The 24,829-nt window shown below is 36.6% G+C and overlaps 1 protein-coding gene across 20 annotated transcripts in view; it reads left to right on the plus strand.

Moving 5' to 3' along the window:
- Mllt10 (MLLT10 histone lysine methyltransferase DOT1L cofactor) overlaps nt 1-24,829 on the plus strand; it is a 137,855-nt gene that overhangs the window by 30,587 nt on the left and 82,439 nt on the right. For 13 of the 20 annotated variants that reach the window (XM_076939547.1, XM_076939550.1, XM_076939546.1 and 10 more), the window contains 5 exons: nt 3,387-3,441; nt 10,965-11,074; nt 18,166-18,269; nt 19,912-20,005; nt 22,314-22,409. In XM_076939547.1, the coding sequence (XP_076795662.1) occupies nt 3,387-3,441; nt 10,965-11,074; nt 18,166-18,269; nt 19,912-20,005; nt 22,314-22,409 (459 nt within the window). The remainder of the gene's footprint in view (nt 1-3,386; nt 3,442-10,964; nt 11,075-18,165; nt 18,270-19,911; nt 20,006-22,313; nt 22,410-24,829) is intronic. The other 7 variants (XM_076939561.1, XM_076939560.1, XM_076939558.1 and 4 more) reach the window with 3 other exon arrangements.

The raw sequence follows: 24,829 nt of genomic DNA on the forward strand, positions 1-24,829 counted from the left end.
TATCTATCTATCTATCTATCTATCTATCTATCTATCTATCTTTGGTTTTTCCAGACAGGGTTTCTCTGTGTAGCTCTGGTTGTCCTGGAACTCACTCTGTAAACCAGGCTGGCCTGGTCTACAAATCCTGGTCAGAAATCCACCTGCCTCTGCCTCTCAAGTGCTGGGATTAAAGGCGTGTACCACCACTGCCCGGCTCTGTTTTATTTTTGAGACAGGATTTCCATATAGTATTAGCTGGCCTGAACTTGGCACAGTCCTGATTTTGTGTCCTCTGTGCTACTGGGCCAGGCTTGATTTACAAATTGTTTTTTTGCCTTTTATTTCTCAGAGCCTTGTAAAGGCCACTAAGCTATATCTCCATATCTTTAGCTCCATTCAGTTAGTAACTTTTCCTTTGTTGGTATTTCCCATCTTATTTATTACAGGTACATTTTCATGTGTATTTTATTTGTTTAATTTGTTTAGATAGTTTCACTTTGTATCCCTGGCTATTCTGGAACTCAACATGTAGACCAGGTTGGCTGCAAGTCTGCTACCTCCAAATCCAAAGTCTGGGTAATCTCGGAATTGACATTGATTTCCTTTTGTTTTGACAACACTTAGCCTTTTTTAGCCTTTTTTTCTACTTCTTTACAGGTCAAGTAATGTAGATCATCTCACAAACATTATCTTATTTGTTGAAAAGGCCATGCCGGGCAGTGGTGGTGCACACCTTTAATCCCAGCACTCAGGAGGCAGAGGCAGGCGGATTTCTGAGTTCGAGGCCAGCCTGGTCTACAAAGTGAGTTCCAGGACAGCCAGAGCTACACAGAGAAACCCTGTCTCAAAAAACCAAAAAGAAAAGAAAAGAAAAGAAAAGAAAAGAAAAGAAAAGAAAAGGCCAAGTTCTATTATATTCCTTTGAAGGAGTGGTGTTTTTTTGGGTGGAGTAGGGCTATAGTTTAATAGTCATTGTCTAGTCATTCCTCAGCACTTCAGAGATCAAGAAGGATGGAGCATGAAACCTGCCTGTCATGCTAGCACTAGAAAGTAGAGACAGGAGGACCAGACTTTCAAGATATGACAGGCATTTGCACAAGACCCTGTTTAAAAAAATGAAAAAAAAAAAAAAAAGAAATTGTTTTTATTTGTGTGTATCTGTGTGTGTAGAAGTTCAGGCATATGCATGCCAGGATGCATGTGTGCAGGTAGAGAGGATGGGTGATGATAACCTTGACTGTTATGTGGACCTCAGTATTCAGCTTACACGCTCTTTACACACTGAGATGTCTCCCAGCCCTGAAACTGACATTTTTAAAAATCAGAGTTGGTTGATTCTTTGGATTCAAACCATCTTGATGTATTTTGAATACCTGTTTTAAATGTCCCAGTTCGTTAAGCTGTCCTAGTGGATTGCTCTGTATATATGTGATGTGACGTCAACAAAAGATTTGGGTTGATTATATATTTAAAAGTAGGGTTCTCTCTCCTCAGTTTGCCCCATTTGGGATTCAGATCTTAAATTACAGACACCAAAGTTCTTCTGAATGCTCCGTTGTGGTTCTTAGGTGTTAGGACTACAGGAGCCTCTAAGGGTTGGCTTTGTCTTGTTTTCAGAGTAACATAGTAGAAAGAAATTCTAAACTCTCATGCTAGTTCTTCTCTTTTATACTAAGTCTTTACTAGTATAGATTCTAGATGCTTTTTATTTTTATCCGCCATGCGTCTCATTCAGTTAGCAGTCACGTGTGTTCTACTGTTATTGATTTTAAAAAATGTATAATATAGTTCAGCTGATTGTTATTATATTTCTTAAATTTTGAGTAGGCTTTTATGTAACGTAGCCCAGGCTAGCCTCAGACTTATTATGTAGCTGAGGATAATCTTGAATTCCTCTTGCCTCTACCTTTTAAGTGTTGGTATTATAGTTGAGGTCCAGCAAAACTGGCCCAGTACCTTTAAAGAACTTTCCCCTTATGTCTAGACAGGGTCTCACTATGTAGTATTGGCTGGCCTGGAACTTGCTATGTTGACCAAGCTGGGGTTGAACTCAAGTCACTCATTTGTTTCTGCCTCCCGAATGTGCATCACCATGCTCAGCAAGCTGATTTTAAAAGAAAAAAAAATGTATTTTAAGATTTATTTTTTTAATGTATAGCCGTGTGTATGCCATTTTTGTGTGTGTATGAGTGTGCATGTATATGTGTGTGTCTGTGTGCACACATGCCTACAGAGACCAGAAGAAAATGTTACATTCCATTCCCTAGAGCCAGGAGTTAAGAGACATTCGTGAGCCACCTGATGTTGGTGCTTGGAACTTAACTTGGATTATTTGGAACAGTGGCCTGTAGTGCTGAGCCGTCTCCCACCCGTCAAGCTGGTTCTTGAATAGTAGTAGAAACCAGACCTACTTGACTACAGTAATTCAAGCCTGTATTAGAGATCACAGTGATCTTCATAAGTGTCAAAACCGTGTATCTGGCCTGTGTTGGAAGGGCTTTTAGATGGACTCTCATAGTTCTTCATGCTAGCCTTGAACATGATAATCCTTTCAGCCTCCTGAGTGCGAGATACTGATACTTACTACCATACCCATATTTTCTTTCCCTCTCTCCAAATAAGTCTTGCATTTCTTCTGGGATGGTCTCAAACTCTTAGACTATTGATATTTGTGCTACAGCATCCCAAGAATTCTTTTACTCTAAATATCTGCTACCACATTTGACTTTGGTTTTACTAATAGGAAATTTAGAGCTTTGCTTGTTTGTGTAGCCCAAATGGCTTCAGTTCATGGAAAAGTACTACTGGCCGAATTTCCCAAGTATTGGGATGACAGGCCAGGGCCACTATGTCTGATTTTAATGTAAACTTAAAAAAAAGTGTGTGTGTGGGGTGGGGGTGGGGCTGCAGGATTTTTAATATATATGAAAATTGTTATCTAATATTAAAAGAAAATTCGTTGTTATTTTAAAGGATGGAGAGATGGCTTAGTAGTTCTTAAAAGCACTTGCTGCTTTTTCAGAGGACCTAGGTTAGGTTTTCAGCAATCACGTGATAGGTCACAGCCATCCATAGTTCCAGTACCAAGGAGGGGATCTGCTGCCCTCTTCTGGCTTCCACAGATACCTGCAAACATGTGGTATGCATGCATGCACACCTATACATACATGTAAAACATTCAAACAAAGTAAAAATGAATCTTTTAAAAGCAAGTAATTTGCAGTTAACAGTTATTTTGTGAAAAGTGTTCTGGAATTCTCTTGGTGGCAATGAATAGAAATGGTATTTTATTTTTGTTAGTTTCGAAGTTATAGGAAAGATGTGGTTTTGGTGATCTGAAAAAAAAAAACTTCATTGCCTTTTCCTTTTTTTTTTTTTTTTTACTTTTAATTTTCTTTAAATAGAGATGTGAGCTGTGTCCCCATAAAGATGGAGCTTTAAAAAGAACAGATAATGGGGGTAAGTACAGTCTTTGAAAAAATACTGAAAACTAGAATGGTATAGCATTTCAAACTATTTGGTAGTTCATATTATTTAAGTATTGTTTGCTAAAATGTTAATAGTGATGTAATTAATTGGAGATGAGGTCTCACTATGTGGTCCAGGCTAACTTGAATTCACCATCTTCATGCTTCATGTTTCATGGTCTGGGATTGTACATGGACACATTTATGTGTAGTTTAAATAATTTTCTGAATTCATAGTTTGTCTTCATTGTGGGCAAACTTAAGTATTGGCTGTTGTATGTAGAATGATCCACATTCTTCTACTCAAAATCTTGATTTATGTTTCGAGACAGGTTCTCACTATGTATTCCTGGCTGTTCTGGAACTCACTGTATAAATCAGGCTGGCCTCCAGATTCACAGAGATCTGTCTCTACCTCCTAAGTGCTGGGATTAAGGTGTATGCCACCACACTTCCTTTGTTTTTGTTGTTGCTTTTTTGAGACAGGGCCTTATTACTCTGTCCTAGGTGCTAGGGTTACAGAACCAACCTTACCCTGCGAAGTCTCCTTACTACTATGTCCCTCCTGAGCGCTAGCTTACAGTACCAACTATACTTGGCAGGATGTGTTCTTTCCTGAGGATTCTGAGCATTTCCTCTTCTGAAAATTGTGAATCTGAAATATTAAAAACCTAACACCTTTTGAACATTAGCTTCAAATTTTGAGTTTTTGCATTAGAGATGCTTAGATGGTAAAATCACTGTAAATGATCAGAAAAATATCTTCTGGTTCCAGTCATTTTAGATGAGGATTACCCCATTTTTAATTTTCATCTCCACTTTGAGTTATCTGTCCTTGAGAAGTGTGTCTGATTCTCTCCTGTTGCCTTTCTTTCTTCTGTCTGTTTTTGTTTTGGTCCTTTCCTCTCTAGTCCTTTCTTTCTTTCCTTGTGTATAATTCAGGCCTTAGCATTTTCTGTGTAGCCCAGCCTGGCCTAAATGTGTGGCAGTTCCCTACCTCTGCCTCATGAGTTCTAGGATTACAGGACTATTAATAGTTGGCTGGGTTAAAGGATACATATCTTTTGTATATTAGTATCATTCTTACCATATAGACATGAGCTGGTTAAACTATAAAAATTAAGTCACTAATAAAGTATCATGAAAGATGATAGGTGTTCTCTCTCTCTCTCTCTCTCTCTCTCTCTCTCTCTCTCTCTCTCTCTCTCTCTCTCTCTCTCCCTCTCCCTCTCCCTCTCCCTCTCCCTCTCCCTCTCCCTCTCCCTCTCCCTCTCCCTCTCCCTCTCCCTCTCCCTCTCCCTCTCCCTCTCCCTCTCCCTCTCCCTCTCCCTCTCCCCCCCCCCCCGTCTCTCTTCTGTTAAGATGGTCATAAAGTATTTCTCCCTTATTTTGTTAGGAATTACACTGGTTTAGTTTTGGAAGTAAATCAGCCCATTTTCCTAAAATAATGAGATTCATTTAGTTAACATTTTGTTGAAGATACTGATTTCTGAAGGGTAAATGAATAAAGAAGTTGGCACCTGTTCATAAGGGATTAAAACAGCGACTTCCCTTTTTACATTGTTTTTATTTAGCTTTTGGCATAAGTGTTATTGTGGCATTATAACAAATTTGGAAATATTCTTTTTCTGAAGATATTTCTGTAAAGCTGGAATTTTATAATCTTTAAATATTTGGTAGGAATAACTGAGAAATACATCCTGAATTTTCTTAAGGTTATCAATTTGAATAATTTAGTGATTAAATAATTTAAAGTTTTCTGTTTTGTTGGTTTGTTTCATTTGTAAACTTTGGCACTTTATTGCTTTCTCTAGTTTTAAAACTATTGGTAAAAGTTGATTATTTAACATGTGGTCATAAACTACTTAAATTCTGAGAAATGTGTCAGGTGCTTTTCTTACTGAGTAAACATTATAGAGAGTGTATTCACACAAACCTAGACATATAGTCTACTAATACATAAACTATATGAATATCGCTTATTGCCTCTAGGTTATAAACACACATCATATTTCTATATTACTGAATAAAATGTAAATACAACACAGTGGTAAGTTGTTAAAAATCTAAAGAAAGAAAATGTATAATAAATATCTGAACATGGTGCTTAGTGAAGTTTGTGAGACTTGAAGTTGTCTTTGGTGAGTAACTGAAGTCAGTGGTAAGGGAATGTGAAGATCTAAGACAGGAAGGTATTCTGGTTTTGGTTTTTCGAGACAGGGTTTCTCTGTGTAACCCTGGCTGTCCTGGAACTCACTCTGTAGACCAGGCTGGCCCTGAGCTCAGACCTGCTTCTGCAAGGAATCTGATAGATTAAAGGCACTTGCCATCACTACCAGGGTAAAAGGTCTTTTTTTTTTTTTTTTCCTCCCTGGTTGACCTGGAATTCTGTATAGATTGGGATTGCCTCAAACTGAGAGAGATTCCTGCCGCTTTCTTTTTAAGTGCTGGCACTGAAGTTGTGTGCCACCTCACCTATCCTATATCTTCTCTCTTTTTCTTAAACCTTTTAAGTTTTTTTTTTTTTTTTTTTTTTTTTTTTTTGTTAGAAACTTAGAAACAACACACATTAGCTTTGTTTGTATAAGTTCATGGATATCAGAATAGCCTACCTTCACGTACCATCTCCTTGAAAGGTCTTCAGGGCAGACATATGCATGGACTGAGAATGTAGGTTGTTGATGAGCACCTACCTAGCATGAGTGAGGAGCTGAATTCAACCTTTAGTACTGCAAAAAAAAAAAAAAAGCAGACCAAGCCAAACCAAACCCCAAAGCCCAAGAAATCACTGCTACCAAAGAACCATGGAGCTGGACTTGTAGTAACAGTGCCTTTGAGATACCTTCTTAAGGACCTGGTTGAATGGAGAGTTAACATATTTTGCTTTTAAAAGCAAATTGAAGGCATAAAAATTAAAATAGCTAAAAACATAATACATATTAGCCAGTAGCATAATTTTTTGTTATTACTACTAAATATTGTTATATACACTTACAGTTCCATGTGGGTAGCATATTGAATGCTAGCATAAGTTTGTGCAGACCAGTATTACAATAGACATGTTAATAATGTAGTATGCAGGGATTTGTAATGGCTGGAAACATTTGCCTTTCTAATCTTATAGGAACATAGTTGTATATATGGAGTATCTGTCATTTACCAAAATGTTATATCTGACTGTACTGTCAGCTAAAAATACAGTAGTCTCTCTTCCTCTTTCTCCTCCTCTTCCTCTTCTCTTTTTTTTTCAAGACAAAGAACAGCCTTCGATGTTCTATAACTCTCTCTGTAGACTAGGCTGGCCTGGAACTCAGATTTTCCTGCTTCTGCCTCTCAACTGCTGGGATGCACCACTACTGCCAGGCAAGATTTTGTTTGATTCTTTTTAATAATTTTTATTTCTTCATCAGTATGTAATTCTTTGTTTACATGTAAGATAGTTCAGTTGAGGTCTTTACTTAAAAATCCACTGTTATACTTCTGTATGAAGAGTTTCTGTTAATATTTCTTGTGAATGAGCCATACTTAAACTGTGTGTGTGTGTGTGTGTGTGTGTGTGTGTGTGTGTACGTGTACGTACACATGTGAAGCCTAGAGGTTGATGTTGAGTATTTGTCTTCCTCTGTCTACCTTATTTTTAATACAGGGTATCTCATGGAACCTTGGATTCATTGATTTGCTAGACTGATTGGTAATAGAATCTCTCTCTCCTTTTGGCTTTCCAGCAGAATTACAGCCATGTGTTGCCACAGCTTGTGATTATGTAGGCACTGGGGATCTCAATTCAAGTCCTTCTGTTTATACTGCAAGCACTTTACCTACTGAACTAAATTCCTGGGTCTGCATGTTTTCCTTATAACCTTTAAACTTATTTTAGAATTAATGTATTGGGGCTGTAGTTCAGTTGTAGGGTAATATGCTTTGAGATCTATCCTAAGGATGGTAAAACCAAAAACCATATATAATTAAATGTTATAATGGGTTAATTCTGGAGTAAAGTTCTGCCTTTTTAAAGTTTGGGTTTTGCTGCTTGCTGTGTTTTTGTTTTTATTGACTTGTATGTTTTTGTTATACTTGGTGAAAACTCTTCAATGAGTGTTTTGATGATTTATTTCCTTAAGCATATAGTGTAAAATAGTGAGGGATGGCAATTAAAGAAGAAAAAACATGTATTTTATTTGTGTTTGTACTTTCTGTGTTTTATCTAGTCTATCTTCTGCTCTTCCTTACCTCTCACTTCTTATTTGTACCATACCTAGATTCTAGCCAGAGTTCAACTGAGGGTCTTCTTAGGTCTTACATTTAGAAGATGAGTCCTGCCTTAGGCAGGTTTGTGGCTCTCCGCATCCTCCAGCATATCCACGTGTTGCAAATGCACCAGGTTGCCAGAGACTCTCTAGTTTTCCCTCCTAGTCTTTTGGTGCTGTCATGTGTGTCACCTATATTCTTTTCCTCCAGGCATCTGTGGGTTGAATTTAAGGGCTGCTTTCTCTCTTGAATGAACTCAGACAGGCACATCTCAGTCCTTGTTTAGCTTTCAGACCCTTTGAAGAATTGACAGACATAATTCTTTGTTCTTAAAACTTGGTTCTAGTTCTTCTGCCAGCAGAGACTAGAGTCTTTCTACACTGTAAGCTCAGTTGTATTTAAGACCTTCTGACCTAAAGCATTCATATATTAAGGGAAAGATTCCAAAGAGTTCCATCTCTTTTTTTGCCCTTAGTTTAGTAGGTCCTTGGTTGTGGCAAACCTTTTACTGTTTTCCAGAGTTTAATAAGAGAATTTAACAATTTCTATGTACTTTTTGTTGTTTCTGGGGTGGTACCTATCTTTGCACCTGCTTCCTTTATCATTTTCTGTTGGTATAAATATGGATATTTTATATCCTATGTGTATGTGTACATATGCTTATATTTATATACGTCGTCTCATGGCCTCGGCTCCTGTGCTTTCTACCTGACTCTCTTTATGATGGGTCACCACTGTGATGCCTCACCGTGCCTTACCCATACTCTTAAATATTTTTAAGCTTTGTCTGAGATATGAAACAGCTCTTATATTTGTTAGGTTAATGTGGATCAGTGTACTTAATCTTTACTGTTGAGGTAATAATTCTTAGTTTTCCTTTCTTCCCCTCCTCTCCCTTCCTCCCTTGCTTCCTGTAGACTTGCTCTCACCTTCATCTCTCAATTGAGGGACAGTTCACCTGACAGTGTTTTATAATCTTTCTTATTTGAAAGATTTCTTTCTTTTTATTTTATGTGTATTGTACTTTATGTGTATGTTTTGCCTGCAAGTGTATACATACACATAACTATGTACATACTTGGAACCTGCAGAGATCAGAGGAAGGTGTTCAATTCCTGGAGTGAAGAGTAGGAACTGTTGTGAGCTGTCATGCTGGTACTAAGCACTAAACTAGGGTTGTCTGCCAGAGCAGGAAGTGCTTTTAACCACTGAGCCATTGTTCCAGGCATTGTGCTTTTGTTTTTCTTTTGGGGTTTGGTTTTGTTTTGTTTTTGGAGACAGGGTTTCCTCTGTGTAGCCCTGGCTGTCCTGGAACTCACTCTGTAGACCTGGCTGGCCTCGAACTCAGAAATCTGCCTGCCTCTGCCTCCCAAGCGCTGGGATTAAAGGCATGCGCCACCACTGCCCGGCCAGCTTTGTGTTTTTTGGAGCTGTCTTATAGTTCTAAGCTGACTGGCCTGGAACTCAGTTTGTAGACCAGGCTGGACTTCAGATCACAGAGATCTGCCTGCCTCTGTTACCCATGTGTTGGGATTAAAGGCATGCTCCAGCACAGCCAACCTGTGTATAAGCACTTAATATTTATGGCCAGTAACCATTGAAAGTAGCTATATATGTCTCCCTCCACTGTCCCCAATTCAAGCTTCATTTTGTAATAATTTTTCATTTTTGATGGACATGATGCTTTCTTTGGTATTTTGGCTTTTGTTTGTTTGCTTATGGTGATTTGCAACACCTTTTACACTGAGCCATCTTGTTTTATTTACATATATTTGATTATAATAAACATACTTATTTTGTGATACCTTAATTGTAGGTTTGTTCTGATTTTCTTAAATTTTGTGGAATTTCATTTGTGCTTTGATGTATTTAGTACTTTTTATTCTAGAAATTTCTAATTAACAAATTATGGAGATTATCTATGACTAAGTTGTGAAAACTTCTTTTTCCTTCAGAGATGATGTATACGATGTATTTAATGCAGAGGTGCTTCCTTTTTCGGATTGCTTTGTTGATTGAGTTTAAGATGATTAAAGCCTAGGTGTGCTCTTTGTGAGGTCCATGGGATATTAGTCTTTAGTCCTAGCTTGTAGTCTGGCAGTGATAGTCTGGCTTGTCTTTCTCCATGCTACCCCTCACCTTCCTGGGATTTCATCTTTTCCAGTTGACCAGCAGCTCTTTAGTGCTGCCCCATGAGCTTCTTAGCTGCTGCCTCAGGCACACCGTGTTTAAAGATTGATGTATGTATTTATTTATGTATTTATTTATGTATTGTGAGCACAGTGTCTTGCTGTCTTCAGACACACCAGAAGAGGGCATCAGATCCCATTACAGATGGTTGTGAGCCACCATGTGGTTGCTGGAAATTAAACTCAGGACCTTTGGAAGAGCAGTCAGTGCTCTTAACCGCTGAGCCACCTCTCCAGCCCTCAGTCACATCTTTTATAATCAAAAGAAACTTTAACATCAACTGGTAATAGATCAGATGAAGATTTAAAATAGAAAAATGGCAGCCACTAATTATATGAACATTCAGAATATTGACAATATAAAAACTAATACCATTACATTTAAGATTAGTAAGATTAAGCATATTAAAATCCCCTTTCCTCCTTTTTGTTCTTGATGTTGAGATTAGATCCAGCCCTACCCTTGTGTCTCCTTTTGTGGCTCCTAGGTGAGTGCTCTGCAGTTCCTCTGCTTCTCCAGACATTGAGACCTGAAGTTTTAAGTGTAAATGATTGTAGAACTGAGAATGGAACCTAGAGCTTCACACAGTATTCAGGGACACTACTACCTACTGAATTATATATTTATATCTCCTTCATACTTTATGTATTTATTTAATTCTGGCTCTATAGTGTAGTCTGATCTTCGTTATGTAGTGTTGGCTGACCTGGAAATGGAGAACCTCCTTTTGGTTTAGTATTTAGAGTGCTGGGAACTGTCATCCTGCTTTCTTCAAATTAAAGTGGGTTTCAGAAGTAGTGTTAGTATGAATTTAGTCTGTCCTTAAGTATCAATGTCAGCACCTGAATTCCTAAGTGCTCTGTTTATTTATCTTGAGTGCATAATAATAGATGCAGCCATGATTAGGAACCCTTTGTATCAGCAGTGAGTGGATGACAATTATTGCATAAATAATGCAGTCTCCAGGCTTTTATTATGGTTTTGCTTAAATAGTCATTTTAAGAGATCTTAAGACAGGTAGTAATTTTATTTTTGATAAAACTTGAAGAATGACATTGTGTATTTATTTATTTTTAGGTTGGGCTCATGTGGTTTGTGCCCTCTATATTCCAGAGGTACAATTTGCCAATGTTTCTACAATGGAGCCAATCGTTTTACAGTCTGTCCCACATGATCGTTATAATAAGGTACAGTGGATGTCATCTTAATGTTTGTGTTTTTTGGTTCTGAAACTAGGAGATAGAAAAGAGGTGGGGTCTTTTGTTTTGCTTTGTTTTGTTTTTTATTTCTTAGAAGACCTTTCTCCTACTTCAAAGACATTTTGAGAAATATAGTTGCCACCTTGAGCGACAGTATTAAAATAAGCTCACAAGAGTGTAAAACATCATCAACAAACCTGTCTCTCTTATTTGAATTTAGGTGCATATTAATGTTTTCAGAACATTTTAATTACTCAGTACACATTTGTCTTTGAAGATTTACTGACCTCTTTCCTAGTTAAGTGCCAAGATCTTATTAGATTTGAATTAGTAATTATTTCCTGTCAGTAATCTCAAGGCAGGAGGATGAGTTGAATATGGGAGTTCAGGGCCTACCTAGATAACATACCAAGACCCTATGCTCACTCTAGATCTCATCTTTCTATGTCTGTCTGTCTGTCTATTATCTATCATCTAATTCTCACCATCCATCTATCCATTCATTCTTTCTTTACTTTGTGTTTTAAAATAGAAATACTTAACCATTTTTCTGTTCACATTGTTGTTTGTTGCTGCTACTGAGTTGTCAAGGCTTTCCTGTTATCCAGTGTCTTTAGTTAGACACTGTTACTGTGTGAAAAGATGTACATGTCACTTCTGTGGAAGAATGTCATTATTGTTAGTTTTGAGATTTCAGATATGTTAATAATCTTTTTGATTAGTAATTTATTTAAAACATTGAGAATGAGGAGAAATAAATTTTTCTATTTAAATCTTTTGACTTTTGTGTATTTTTTATCTCATACATGCTTATTAAACATTTAGATTATATTACTTATTGTTTTCTCTGCTTTTCAAACTGAATAATCCTTAATATATCTTTGTGTCAATAAATGATATTTCTACCATGATTTTCGTGGATTCTTAGTGTATGGTAGAGTATTGCTAGATCCTTAGTGTATCTAGAGTATTGCTACATTCAGTTACTGGAGGAGCAGCCTCTTGTGGAAGGGGCTCATGTGTTACCTGGTTTCATACTGTTAGGATCCCTGTAAAAGTGTATGCATATTTTGGAAGTTTGATTATTGTGTAAAGTTTTTCTTTAGAATGTGAGCAGTTCTTAAGTAATTATCATGTTAAGCATGATTTTATTATCATCAAGATTGCTGGTTTTGTTTAGTTTGGTTTTTTTTTTTTAAGTGCATTGATGTTTGGCCTGAATGTATGTCTGGGTGAGGATGTCAGATCTTGAACAATTGTGAGCTGTCATATGGTGCTGGGAATTGAACCTGGGTCACCTTAACCACTGGGCTCTCTCTCCAGTCTCAGTGCTGTTGTTTTCTCAGTAAGTTCTCAGTAAGAACTCAGTAAGTTCTTTTCTTAGTTCTTTTTCCCAGGTTGATTAATTGCCCTTGTTTTTATTATAACATTGTTTCTACAAAGTGTTTTGGGTTTTTTTGTTGCGCCCCCCCCCCCCTTTTTTTTTTTCCTTCTGGGGGTTATATTTTGGCTTGTTTTATTTTGTGGAGACAGGCTCTCTTGTATCCCAGCAGGCTTCATTCAGTCTTGCCAAGCAGCAGGGGGTGATCTTGAGTTTGTGATCTTCCTGCTTCAACCTCCAGAGGGTTGGGATTACAGGTGTGTGCCAGATGCTATTCACAGAATAGCTTTCTTTATAGAAGTGTATATATTCTTTACTAATTTTAAATTTAAAATTTTTTAATTTTTGTGTTCACGTATTATATATGTATGTGTGTATTATGTACATGTATGTGCAGATGTGTGTCAAGGAAGCCAGAAAAAGGCATTGGCTGTCCTCATTGGTTTCCACATTGTACTTTGAGACAGGTCTCTCACTGAGGGAAGCTTATGGCTTTTTTTTTTTTTTTTAAAGATTTATTTATTTCATGTATGTGGGTACACTATAGGTGTCCTCAGACACACCAGAAGAGAGTATCAGATCCCATTACAGATGGTTGTGAGCTACCATGTGGTTGCTGGGAATTGAACTTAGGACTTCTGGAAGACCTTAGTTAGTGCTCTTAACCACTGAGCCATCTCTCCAGCCCGCTTGTGGGTTTTTTATTTGTTTGTTTTTCTTTTTCTTTTTTTGGCTATGTTGGTGTGTAGTAAGTTCCAGCAATTCTCCTGTCTCTTCCCACTCTCAGCAGTGCTGGGTTAAAGGTCTGTGCAGGACCACGCCAGACTTGTCATGTGGGTGCTAGGATCCAAACTTGGGTCCTTATGGTTGCACAGCAAGTAATCTTAAACCTTTATTTTGTAGTACCTTTAAAATTCATTTAAAAATGAGTTTTCCTTGTAAATTCTGAAATAACATCAAGTTTATTCACAGGCTCTGGGAGAAGTACAGAATTTTTTAAGCCAAACTGTATATTCCTATAAGAAGGGCATTTTTTGGCCTATAGTAAGTAGTTCTGGTTGGGTAGAGTCTCCTAGTATATGCCAGGTCCTCAGTTCAGTGCCTCTAGTACTATAGAACAAATTAAATAAATGTAAATAAAGTAAATAAATGTAAAGGAAGGTACTCATACATTTGTAAAATAACTATCAAAGTCAGCAAGTTAGTGGTGCATTATTACTACATGTCTGCCAGCCTCTCCACATCTTCTCATTTCTCCCAGAAATGTTTCATGTAGAAATACTAGAAGTTTTATTTTGTCTCTTTTATCTGTTTATTTCAAATAGTAACTTAATCTTTCCTTTGCTTTTGTCAGTTTAATACTTAGAGTATCGTAGTCTTTAATTATTTTGTAGAATAGCATTCTAATTTTGATTTGATGTTTGCTCCAGTTTAGTGGATGACATTTTTGAAAAGAATGTCACAGAAGTGATTCTGTGTTTCTCTCATTGCATCTTATCAGGTGGCACACTGATTCCAATTTTTCTGATTTCTTACAATCCTTACTTTCATCCTTAGTTAAATTGACGTCTGTCAGGTTTCTTTTCTCCTCAGATGGTTTTTAGCCTCTTGGATCCAGTCCCTGCCTGTTGTGGGGCAGCACTGTGTGGGAACACTTTGTTCTCTGGGCTGCCTTTACTCATCTTGGCATCCATAACTTTCTTAATTTACTGCTGGGATTCATGGCTAATTTTTAAAGTTTTTTTGTATTTTCAGTTTGCATTCTGTTACTATAGAAAGCCCAGTTATAGTGTGGACTTAATGTCATGCTATCTTACTTTGTTTTATTAAACAGAGTTACATGTATACCAGGTTAGTTTCGTATGCCAGCTAAGGATGAACTCAAACTTCATTGAAAAAATACTTATTTTGATTTATTTACTGTTATTTATGTGTATATGCCTGCTTGTTTGTGCACCATGTATGTTTTATGCTCATGGAGACCACAACAGTTTCTTGGATTTTTTGGAACTGCAGTTACAGGTTATTGTGAGCTGATTTATGTGGGTGCTGAGAATTGAGCCTGGGTCATTTGTAAGAGCAGCATGTATCTTAACTATTAACCACCTCTTTTGCCCATGACCTTGAACTTCTTCTGATCCTTCTGCATCTTTCCTGAATGTTGGGATTATAGGCATCAACCACCGTGCCTTGTTTTGACTCTAGGGAATCAAACTCAGTTCTTGTGATGCTAAAGCAAGTACTCTGGCCTATGAGTCACAGTTCCATTTATTTTTATTTTATTTTAATAGAATTTTTATTTATTTTAATGTTCATACTATGTTGCTGTGTGGATGATGGTACCTGATTAATCTGCCTGTTTATAGTCTCTGTTTCTGTCGTTTTTCCAAGCTTTTTTTTTTTTTTTTTAACTTTTTACACAGAATGTATTTGTGACTCATTGGTGGTCTGCAATAGAATGATTTTCTCCAAGGAGCTATATTTTCTTTTATACAACAATGATATTTAGAAAACAATATATACACTCAATGTATTTATTGTTCTTATGGCATTATTGGTCTCAGGTTCTCTCAGTTGATGTAGTTAGAAAACAGATGTCCGCTTATTAACATTGCAGTGCAAATTGACCTAATAATATCTATATCATTTGTATATGTTGAAATTACTAGTGATTTAAATCTGATGCAATATTTGGATAGATATACTTCTTTACAACATACATGTATTTTTTAAAATATATTTTTAGTTTGAGGATTTTGTAATATAGTCAGTGTATTTTGGTTATGTATATCCCCCTCACATATTCTTTCTCTAAGTTTCCAACATCCTTTCCCCCCTCCCCCCATGTCTCACTCTTAACTTCATGTCATCTTTTTTTTTTTTTTGGTTTTTTGAGACAGGGTTTCTCTGTGTAGCCCTGGCTATCCTGGAACTCACTCTGTAGACCAGGCTGGCCTCGAACTCAGAAATCCGCCTGCCTCTGCCTCCCAAGTGCTGGGATTAAAGGCTTGCGCCGCCACCACCTGGCCTTCATGTCATCTTTTTAAGTTCAAAATTAATGCTACTCAGATGCAAATGGCTGTGAAGCCATCATCTCCAGGAGCACCCAGAACCATACAGTTGTTGTTTGGTAGTTTGAGCCTGAAGATTTTCCTGCTCTTTTCTCCCTAGTGTTTTTATGCAAAGGCAGGAGAAGGAGAGAGTTTCATGTTATTTCTATCATTAGGACACCTTTATTGTTATAGATCTTTGACTTAGGGATTTTTCTTTCTTTTTCTTTTGGGAGGGAATCCCTTCCCTGGAGGTATTTTTTTCTTTCTTATCTCTCTTATTTACTGCCTATGCCTCCTCATTGTCTGTGAAGCTCAAGCTATTCTAGACCTCTGCATCTGCTTCTGCCCCTGTCTCTTAGGTGATGGAATTATAGGTATGCAGCAGCATGCCCACCCTCCCCCACTTTAAATAACAAAAATCAAAAAACATCTTTCTCTTAATAGGAGGATGCCTGTTATATATATATGTCTTGGGTGTAGTAGTTCACTGTCTGTCCCCAAAAGGCCTAGAGCATTTAAAAATAGTATCTGGTCAGATTCTGAGATTCCATGCCTTTTCTTCAATGGAGCCTGAACCTCCTCAGTCAGGCCTGCATTAACATACGACCTTCTTGTTTGTCTTCCTTGTTATAGTCTTCCTTGTGAAGTGCTATAGATCCCAGTTTGTCAGTAGCTGGGATTGCTATATGAGTGTCATTTGTTCTGTACAAATATGCTAATATATAATTAATCTTGGGCAATTTTAAATCCTAGTTTTGATTTTTTAAAAACATTTATTTAAGATAGGTAGTGCTGGTGCACGCCTTTTAACCCCCTGCCTCAGAGGTAGAGGCAGGCAGCCTGGTCTACAGAATTAGTTCCAGGTCAGCCAAGGCTAAAACAAAGAAACCCTGTATTGTAAACAAACAAGCAAGCAAACATAAAACAAAGATTTATTTATTTTGATATGTTGGTGCTTTGTCTGCACTTCAAGTGCACTAGTACATGCAGTTCCTGTGGAGGCCAGAAAAGGGCATTGGGTTACTTGGAACTGTAGTTAAAGAAGGATGTGAGTTGCTATGTGGGTGCTGGGAATGGAATCCAGGTTCTCTGTAAGAACAACCAGGGCTCTTCACCACTGAGCTATCTGCCTTCTCCAATTTTTCTCTCTCTTTTTAAAACATTTGAGACAGGTCTTTCTGTTGTTATTGTTTGAGCTCAGATTGGTTGTAACTGAAGATGACCCTGATGAGATTGAGGGTGTTTGGGATGGTAAGGGTGTAGACTCAAGGATGTCCTTGAACTCTTGATTTTCCTGCTTCTACCTTCATCTGTATTCTATCATGCCTAACTTTGTTGTTTTTGTGAGGCAAGATCTAATGTTCAGGCTGCTCTTGAACTTCTCATCTTCAGGTGTGGACTACTACAACTGGTTTGCTACAGTAATTTTTTTAAAGTTATTATTTTATATATAAGGGTGCATACATGTGTATCATATGTGTGCCTAGTGTCTCCTGAGGCCAGAAGAGGGTTTTGGATCTCCTGACACTGGAATTAATGAACAGTTTCGAGTCAACATGTGGGTTCTGGGAATTGATCCTAGGTCCTCTGAAAGAGCAGCTGGTATTCTTAACTGCTGACCCATCCCTTCATCCTATTTACTAGTGTAACTTTTAAATGCCTGTACTGTTATACAGTTGTGATTATACCTTTTAAGAAGTTATCAGTACATATGCATAGAGGCCAGTTGCCAGCCTCGGTGTGATTTCTCAGGTGCCATCCATCTTGTTATTACATGCAGGGTCTCTTACTAACCAGGAGCTTACTGAGTAGGCTAGGCAGGCAAGCTGCCTGGTCAGCAAGCCCCAGGGATCTTCCTGTACCTGCTTCCCTAGAGCTGGTATTATATGCTCATGACTCATTGTTATCATTATAAATTGTATTATTATAAATGTGTCCTTTCAAGAAGAACTGATAACCTATTTATTATTTTGAAACAGGGTCTTATTATCTAACTCATATCCTGGAACTTGCTATGTAATCTAGGCTGGCTTTGGAGTTGTGGTTCGTTTAATCTCCCTCTGATTCCTAAAAGAATACCTTATGGGTATTACAGTAGTTGGACATTGGTCTTTGTGTAATCAACTTCTGGTTGGCTATTTTATTCACCTATATACTGCTGATAATAAAACAGTATTTCTGTAATTAAGTTTCTGTCAAATGGCCACCCATGATTTTGATCTGGGAAAACCTAGTTTTACATGTGAAATGAACAAAATGGCAGTTAAAATTGCTGCAGTTTAAACAAGAATTTATGATTTCTTAAGCTAACATGTGTTCTACTTCAACATGTCACGTTATTGGGCCTTAGTTGTTAATGTGAAGAGTTGAAGTAACTTTAAATTCACTCTCACATGTTTTATCCCATAGGATATGGAATATATCATATCCTACCTCAGTGCCAGTGAAGAGGGCTCTTGTCTGGCAGAGTTTGTGGGTCCAGTGAAAGGCTAATGAAAACAGTGCCGTTGTGAACTCACCCTCTTCAGTAAAGATTAGATAAAAAATTTGGTGTCAGTTTCTGAAGATAGCAGTAAAATGCAGATTCATAATTAAGTATGTCTGTGATTTTTGTCTCATTTTTGTTCGTTTCTCTTTATCCCAAGACTTGCTATATATGTGATGAACAAGGAAGAGAAAGCAAAGCAGCCACTGGTGCTTGCATGACATGTAATAAACATGGATGTCGACAGGCTTTCCATGTAACATGGTATGTTTCCATCATTATAAAGAAATAAAATTGGCAAACACATTATATAACATGAAATTAAATATCTACCTACCTGTGTATCATTACAGTGCATGTTTTTGGAATAAGTTTTCTATTCAGTGCTGAGGATTAGATCAACTTAGTACCTTGTGGATGTCATGAAAGCACTGACCCAGCTACATCCCAGCCCTCTTTTATTGTTTTTGACCAAAACAGCATGTGTTGATCTTGCTTACTGTGCTGTGATTTTGAAGCATGTAAGAATTGAAAAGAATTTTCCCTTTTAAGTTGATGAAGTTTTACCCAGGCCTGGTGGCAGAATCATGTAATACCTGCTACTCAGGAGTTAGAGGCAAGGAGATTGCCAATTCAAGTCCTGTCTGGGTTATAGAACGAGTTCAAAGCCACTTTGGACAACCTCAAGAGAGGTTTTTTTTTTTCCTTTTTCTTTTTTTAAAATACAAAAGAGCTGGTGAAATGGCTCACCAAGGAAAGGTACTTGCTTGCCAAGCTCAATGATCAGAGTTCAATCTCTGGATCCCACATGATGGAAAGAAAGCCAACTCTCCTAAGTTGTTCTTTGACATGACAGATGCAGTCTAGGGGTGTACCCTTCCTCAAAAATACACACTGAATGCATGAATAAAGACTTAACAGATAAAAGGGGGTAGTAGTGTAACTTAGTAGTAACATTCTTGCCTAACATATGAGAAACCCTAGAGCCATCCCACACAAGAAAAGTGCATTGTTTGCATCTGTGTAATTGCCACCACATTGTTGTTTCAGACCTTTAGTGAGGCATGGTCATAATTTGCACCAATATTGATTTTAAAAGTGAAAATTACTAATTATAAAGAGAGAAGGTTTTTAGCTGTGCCACTCTTGCTGGTTTTATATCACTATTTGGTTTTTTAAAAATATTTTTTAAAATTACAGTTATCTTACTAAAACATTGTTGTTTTGTTTTCATAGACTCTCATTGTTATCCAGGCTTGTTTCAAACTCTGGGGCTCAACTAGTCCTCCTGAGCACTTGGGATTACAGGCGTGTGTCATTCATTATGTGCAACTTTTTAAAAAAACGATTTATTTATTTTTATTTATATTAGTACACTGTAGCTGTCTTCAGACACACTAGAAGAATGCATTGAATCACATTACAGATGGTTGTGAGCTATCATGTGGTTGCTGGGAATTGAACTCAGGACCTCTGGAAGAACAGTCAGTGCTCTTGACCACTGAGCCATCTCTCCAGCCCCTATATGCAACTTTTAAAGCAACTTAATTGCTATTTGGGGACATAAAACCTTGATACATCTTTATTTATGAGAGAGATGAAGAATTTAGTGTAAATATAATCACAATTTTAAAGAAAAATTAATTGCAAGTGGAAGTGAAATATCTTTGGCCACAGCTCCAGTAGAGCTTTTCTGTCTCCTTCCTTTTGTGAGGGAGCAGGGGTGTAAGTAGGACCTTGCACATACTAATGATGTAAAGCAGGTTGTTTCCAGTAGAGCTAGACCTGGCCCCTATCTTACCCCATTTTCCTTTATATTGTCTTACAGGTGCCAAAAAGTTAATTTTCTATGCCTAAATATGTCATGGTTTGATTTGTATTGACAACCTTGGTGTTTATTTCGCAGTGCTCAGTTTGCCGGGCTGCTTTGTGAAGAAGAAGGGAATGGCGCAGACAATGTCCAGTACTGTGGTTACTGTAAATACCACTTTAGTAAGCTGGTAAGAGCGGTTTTCAATTCAAGATTAAATAGCACTTGAGTTTGACAATATGGTGACATCACCACAAAAAGGGCATAAAATAAGAAGAACATAGAGGTTTTCCTTGATTTTCAGTGAAGATTGAATTCAGTTAGTTTGCTGGGTGGCGGTGGTGGCAGTGAACACTTTTAACTCCAATGCTTGAAAGGTAAAGGTAGGCGGATCTGTGTGAGTTTGGGACCAGTGTGGTTTACAGAGTTCAGGTCAGCCAGTGCTGCACAGAGTAATTACTAACCCTGTCTTGGGGGGCGGGGTGGGAAGACATTTAGCCTGTTCTTTATTGACAATGGAAAGAACTAGTCATTTTAAAAATATTCTGCTTTACTGCAATATTATAGATCAGAGTATATACTAGCAATTGATAGCAGATACCATTTAGTGAAAACATTAATTTTTAGGGAAGTGTTTATTTTAGTATTTCAGTTGCTTTGACTTCCTGTTTGTACCCGGGATTTTTGTCACTGTTCTCATCTTCCTATTGCCCTGCTCTCACCCATTTTTTTGGTTATAGACTTGATTTTTCTCATTTCATTTATGAGGATATAGTAAAGTAGAAATAAGGCTGTTTTATAACTTGTTAGAGACTTTGATAAAAGATATTATTTAGACCCATGTTTGAAAGATTTTGAGGTTTAGTCAGACTTCATGGTTACAAAAGTCAGACTTGCATGGATGGTAGAAACATTTTGAAGCCTTTGCAGCCTATTGTTTTTAAATTTTTTGAAATTTTATGTGTATTAGTGTTTTGCCCACCTGTGTGTGCACCATCTTTTTGTATGTGCACCACATGTGTGCTATGAGGTCAAACAGAAGAGGATGTGAGTTCCCTTGGTATTGGATTGTGAGCCCCTGTGGGTGCTGGGAACTGAACTTAGATCCTCTGAAAGAGCAACACGTGCTCTTAACTGCTGTCTCTCTAGCTCATGGTTAGAAACTTTGGATTTTAAGTACTTATGTCCATTTTCCTTTGAAAAATACATATTTTTAATGTTTTTCAGTTCTTCAATATGTAGATTCATATAACTGGTAGTTCTAACACAGCACATTGTTCCAGTATTTCTCATTAAATGATACATGACTATACCTAAAAGTGTGTATCTTTATCACTGTTTGCTAATGACTGATTTATCTTAGAGGCTGATAGAAACAAACTGTTTGCACGAAGCTTAGATATTATAAGATTGAAAAGTTTGAAGCTTGGTTTGGTGGCATGTTTGTGACCTCCACCTACCCAGCCCGCACTTGAGAGGAGGGAGGGGTTAAGGAGGTGAGAGGGCTGGTCTGACTGCACGAGATTTTAAGCAAATAAAATCATCTTGACATTTGTGCAACTAGATTTTTCTCATTACTAATTATTGATGTAATCCTATTTGTTAGATGTAAAAAGTCAATCTGGTTAGTAATATAACTTGCATACAACTTGAACTTACCCACAGTCTTGTTAAAAACCAGTTTAAAACTAATTAGTTATGGTGCCACCTTCATACTGTATCATGAAGTCCTATATTTTAAAAAAGAAATATGTATAATGTTTTTAGCAATACTTTTAAAAATGCATGGATCTAACACTGATGTGTCTTAATTTGTTAGTACACGATGTGTAGAGCTTTCAGAGAACTCTTTTTCTCAGTATTGAACGTAAATGTTTCTTGCTTTATTACTGGCATAAAGTAACTCTGTAAATGTTGACTTCCTGTTCTTCCAGGCTTGCCATCTATTTTTCTCCTGTGTCCCAAGTGTTGGGATTTCAGGTGTCTGCCACTATCCCCAGAGGCATTCTTCTTTAACATGGTGACTTTTGTTAAAGCTTTCATTTTCTTTATTTTTTTTTTTAATGTGAACTTTGAGAATGTAGTACTTTATTTTAAAAAAAGGTATGTTTTGATACTTTTGGGGAGGAGGACAGAGTGTCTATGTATCCGTGGATGTTTTCCATCTGCATAGTCCATGCTAACCTTGAATTCAGAGATCTACCTGCCTCTGCTTCCCCAGTGCTGGGAGTAAACATATATGCTACTGTGCTGGCTTATTTTCACACATCTTAGTAAATATGCAAAAATATGGCATTGATGTTAACTTTAGAATTAATTTTTTTCTTTGTAATGCAGTGGATTGTGTTTAATCTTTATTATGTATATTGAAATACTGATTTTTTTAAAAAAAGATACTTTAGACCTTTAAAAACATTTTATAGTGAAAGTAGTTTAAGCCTAATAAAAATTGGATCTTTTATATACATATATATATATGTATATATTTTCTTTTTTAGAAAAAGAGCAAACGGGGATCTAATAGGTCATATGATCAAAGTTTAAGTGATTCTTCCTCTCACTCTCAGGATAAACATCATGAGAAAGAGAAAAAAGTAAGTGGATTTGTTGTTGCTAATCATGTAGCACATCACTTCATAAACTGGAAATCTTTTTAAGTAAAATTGTTTTTTTTTTTTTTAACAGCTAAATGTAAACATTGAAATTCAGAAAAAAATTTGGCCTAATAGAATATTAAATCAAAGACAAGGTTTAAAATAATGCCATATTTGTAAATATGGTTTAGACCATTGGAATTGAAAATTTCAGTACAAATTGATTGACAGCATGACAGTTTCTTGCATGTGTAACAAGTCATCTTACAAAATGTTGTGATGACCTGAGCAATGACAGTTTGTTGCTATGTATCACTAACTGAGTATTTCACATGTAATTGTTTTCTCACCAGCTTTTCTCTTTTATAATAGAACAACTTTGAATTCTAAATATTCTTGCCTGGTTTTTATTTTTCAGTGATGTTAATATTTTTTTCTAGTGGCCAAACATATCATTTATTTGTGAATGTTTTGCCTTTTTAATTAACATACTAAATCTTGCCTAAATACTAATCTTCTGATTTACCTGTTTTCTGCTTACATTTTTACTTACTTTAAAGGCTGTGATGAATTTTTTATTAATTAAGAGTGAATCTCATAGATTGATTCAGACTGATTTGTGAGTAAGATTATATTTGAGGTACAAAGGGATAGAGTCTATGAGTTATCTTAATGGAAGTAAGGGAACAGACAGCATCTTAAATGGAGAAAGAATGTTCTTATACAGTTGATACGGGCTTGTTTTGAAACTATGTCTGCAGATTGCATATAATGTGTGAGAATAAGGTTATTATATCTGTAAATGCTCAGGATTTGGGAAATGCTAATGTATAGTTATTTTGGCACATTTTGGTTTCAGTTTATTGTGTTTGTATCTTTTTCAAGTATAATTTCAAGTATAAGTTTTCAAATATTTAGTTTTGAGAGTTTTTTACTGTGACCAAAGTAAGTGCAACTTTATGACTTAAGTTTAGCATAGTAAAGAGGTACATATGTAAACATTGGAGGTCTCTGGTAGCCAACAGCTGCACATGTTCATCTTATGAAGTAGTTTTGTGATAAAGTAACAGAAGGGTTATGTTTATTGCTTGGATTTTTGATGATTAGAATGACAAGCGTTGGTTTAATATTAAGGGTTTTAATAAGTGATTCCATGTGAAAGTACGAACTGGTACGTTTCTGTAGGTAGGCCTTATTGCAGTGTGAAGTCTTAGCATTTGGTCTTTAGTTGTGCTATTTCACGAGCATTGTTTTGTTTTAGGAGTGAGCATTGCATGGTCATACTGATTTGAATGTATGCTCTGTCATGTTATTGAAGGACGGTTACTAGTGTATACTGCTGAATCTGTATAGTTTAGTGGTTGTGCTTGTCGTTTACCTCCCACAAATGAATGTTGTTTTCTATATTATCAAACCTTTGTAAATTGTTGTGGAATTCTAGATTTAAAGTATTGTATTTAATTCAATTTGTGTAGCTCCAGATTTTAGATTTGAAAACAATAATTTAATTTTATTTTTAGTATATATTAGAGGTAGAACAATTTTTGTTATCAAGTCTAAATCTACTATTTTGTTTTTCTCCTTCTGGTGCTAGTAGTAGAGGCCAAGGCCTCAGGCATGCAGTATAAGTACTCTGCCACTGAGCTACGTCCCCAACCCACATTTCTATATTTTATTAGTAATTGAAGTTTATTATACACATTCATGAGTTAAACCTCTTGTAAATTTTATCATTAGACTTATTAGCTTACCTTAGAGTAGGACTTTTAAAGTATGTTATTGTGTTTAGCAATACCATAGTTGAATTGTTGGGAGTGTTACAGACAGATCTTTCCCTCTGTCTTTACACTTATTTATTTTAAGAGCTATTCTCCCTGTTGTAAGGAGAATTGTAAGCTGCCCCCCATTCTTCATTCATTAGATAAAGTGGTTTTTTCTGTGTTGCTCATCATGCAAGACTTAAACCCTTGTGTTTAAATTGTCATGTTGCCTCATCCTCCTTAGTAGTTGTAATTACAGACATGCATCATACTTTACCTGGCTATATTCTCTTGGATTTTAATGTTTAGGCATGGCATGGTGATATACATGTATAATTCCAGTACCCAGAGAGTAAATTAGGCCGTTCAATAGTTTCATGCCAGCCTGGGCTACTAACAGATTAATATTAGAGAGAAAAAATGGCTACATGTGTTGAACATTTACAGACCTTATTGTATTAAGTGTTACAGGTAATGTTGAATCAGTATGTGGGAGGAGATCTGTAGATTATATATACTACAGCATTAGATGTAAGAGACATGAGTATCTGTTGAGTGTGTGTGTGTCAGACACAGGAATGTGTCCTGGAAACTAGATGATTTATTTCATTGAAATGTAGCATTCATAATCTGTGCATACTTTGGTATTTTATTTATTAT

The sequence above is a fragment of the Arvicanthis niloticus genome, chromosome 8, assembly GCF_011762505.2.
Source record: "Arvicanthis niloticus isolate mArvNil1 chromosome 8, mArvNil1.pat.X, whole genome shotgun sequence".
Classification (NCBI taxonomy): Eukaryota; Metazoa; Chordata; class Mammalia; order Rodentia; family Muridae; genus Arvicanthis; species Arvicanthis niloticus.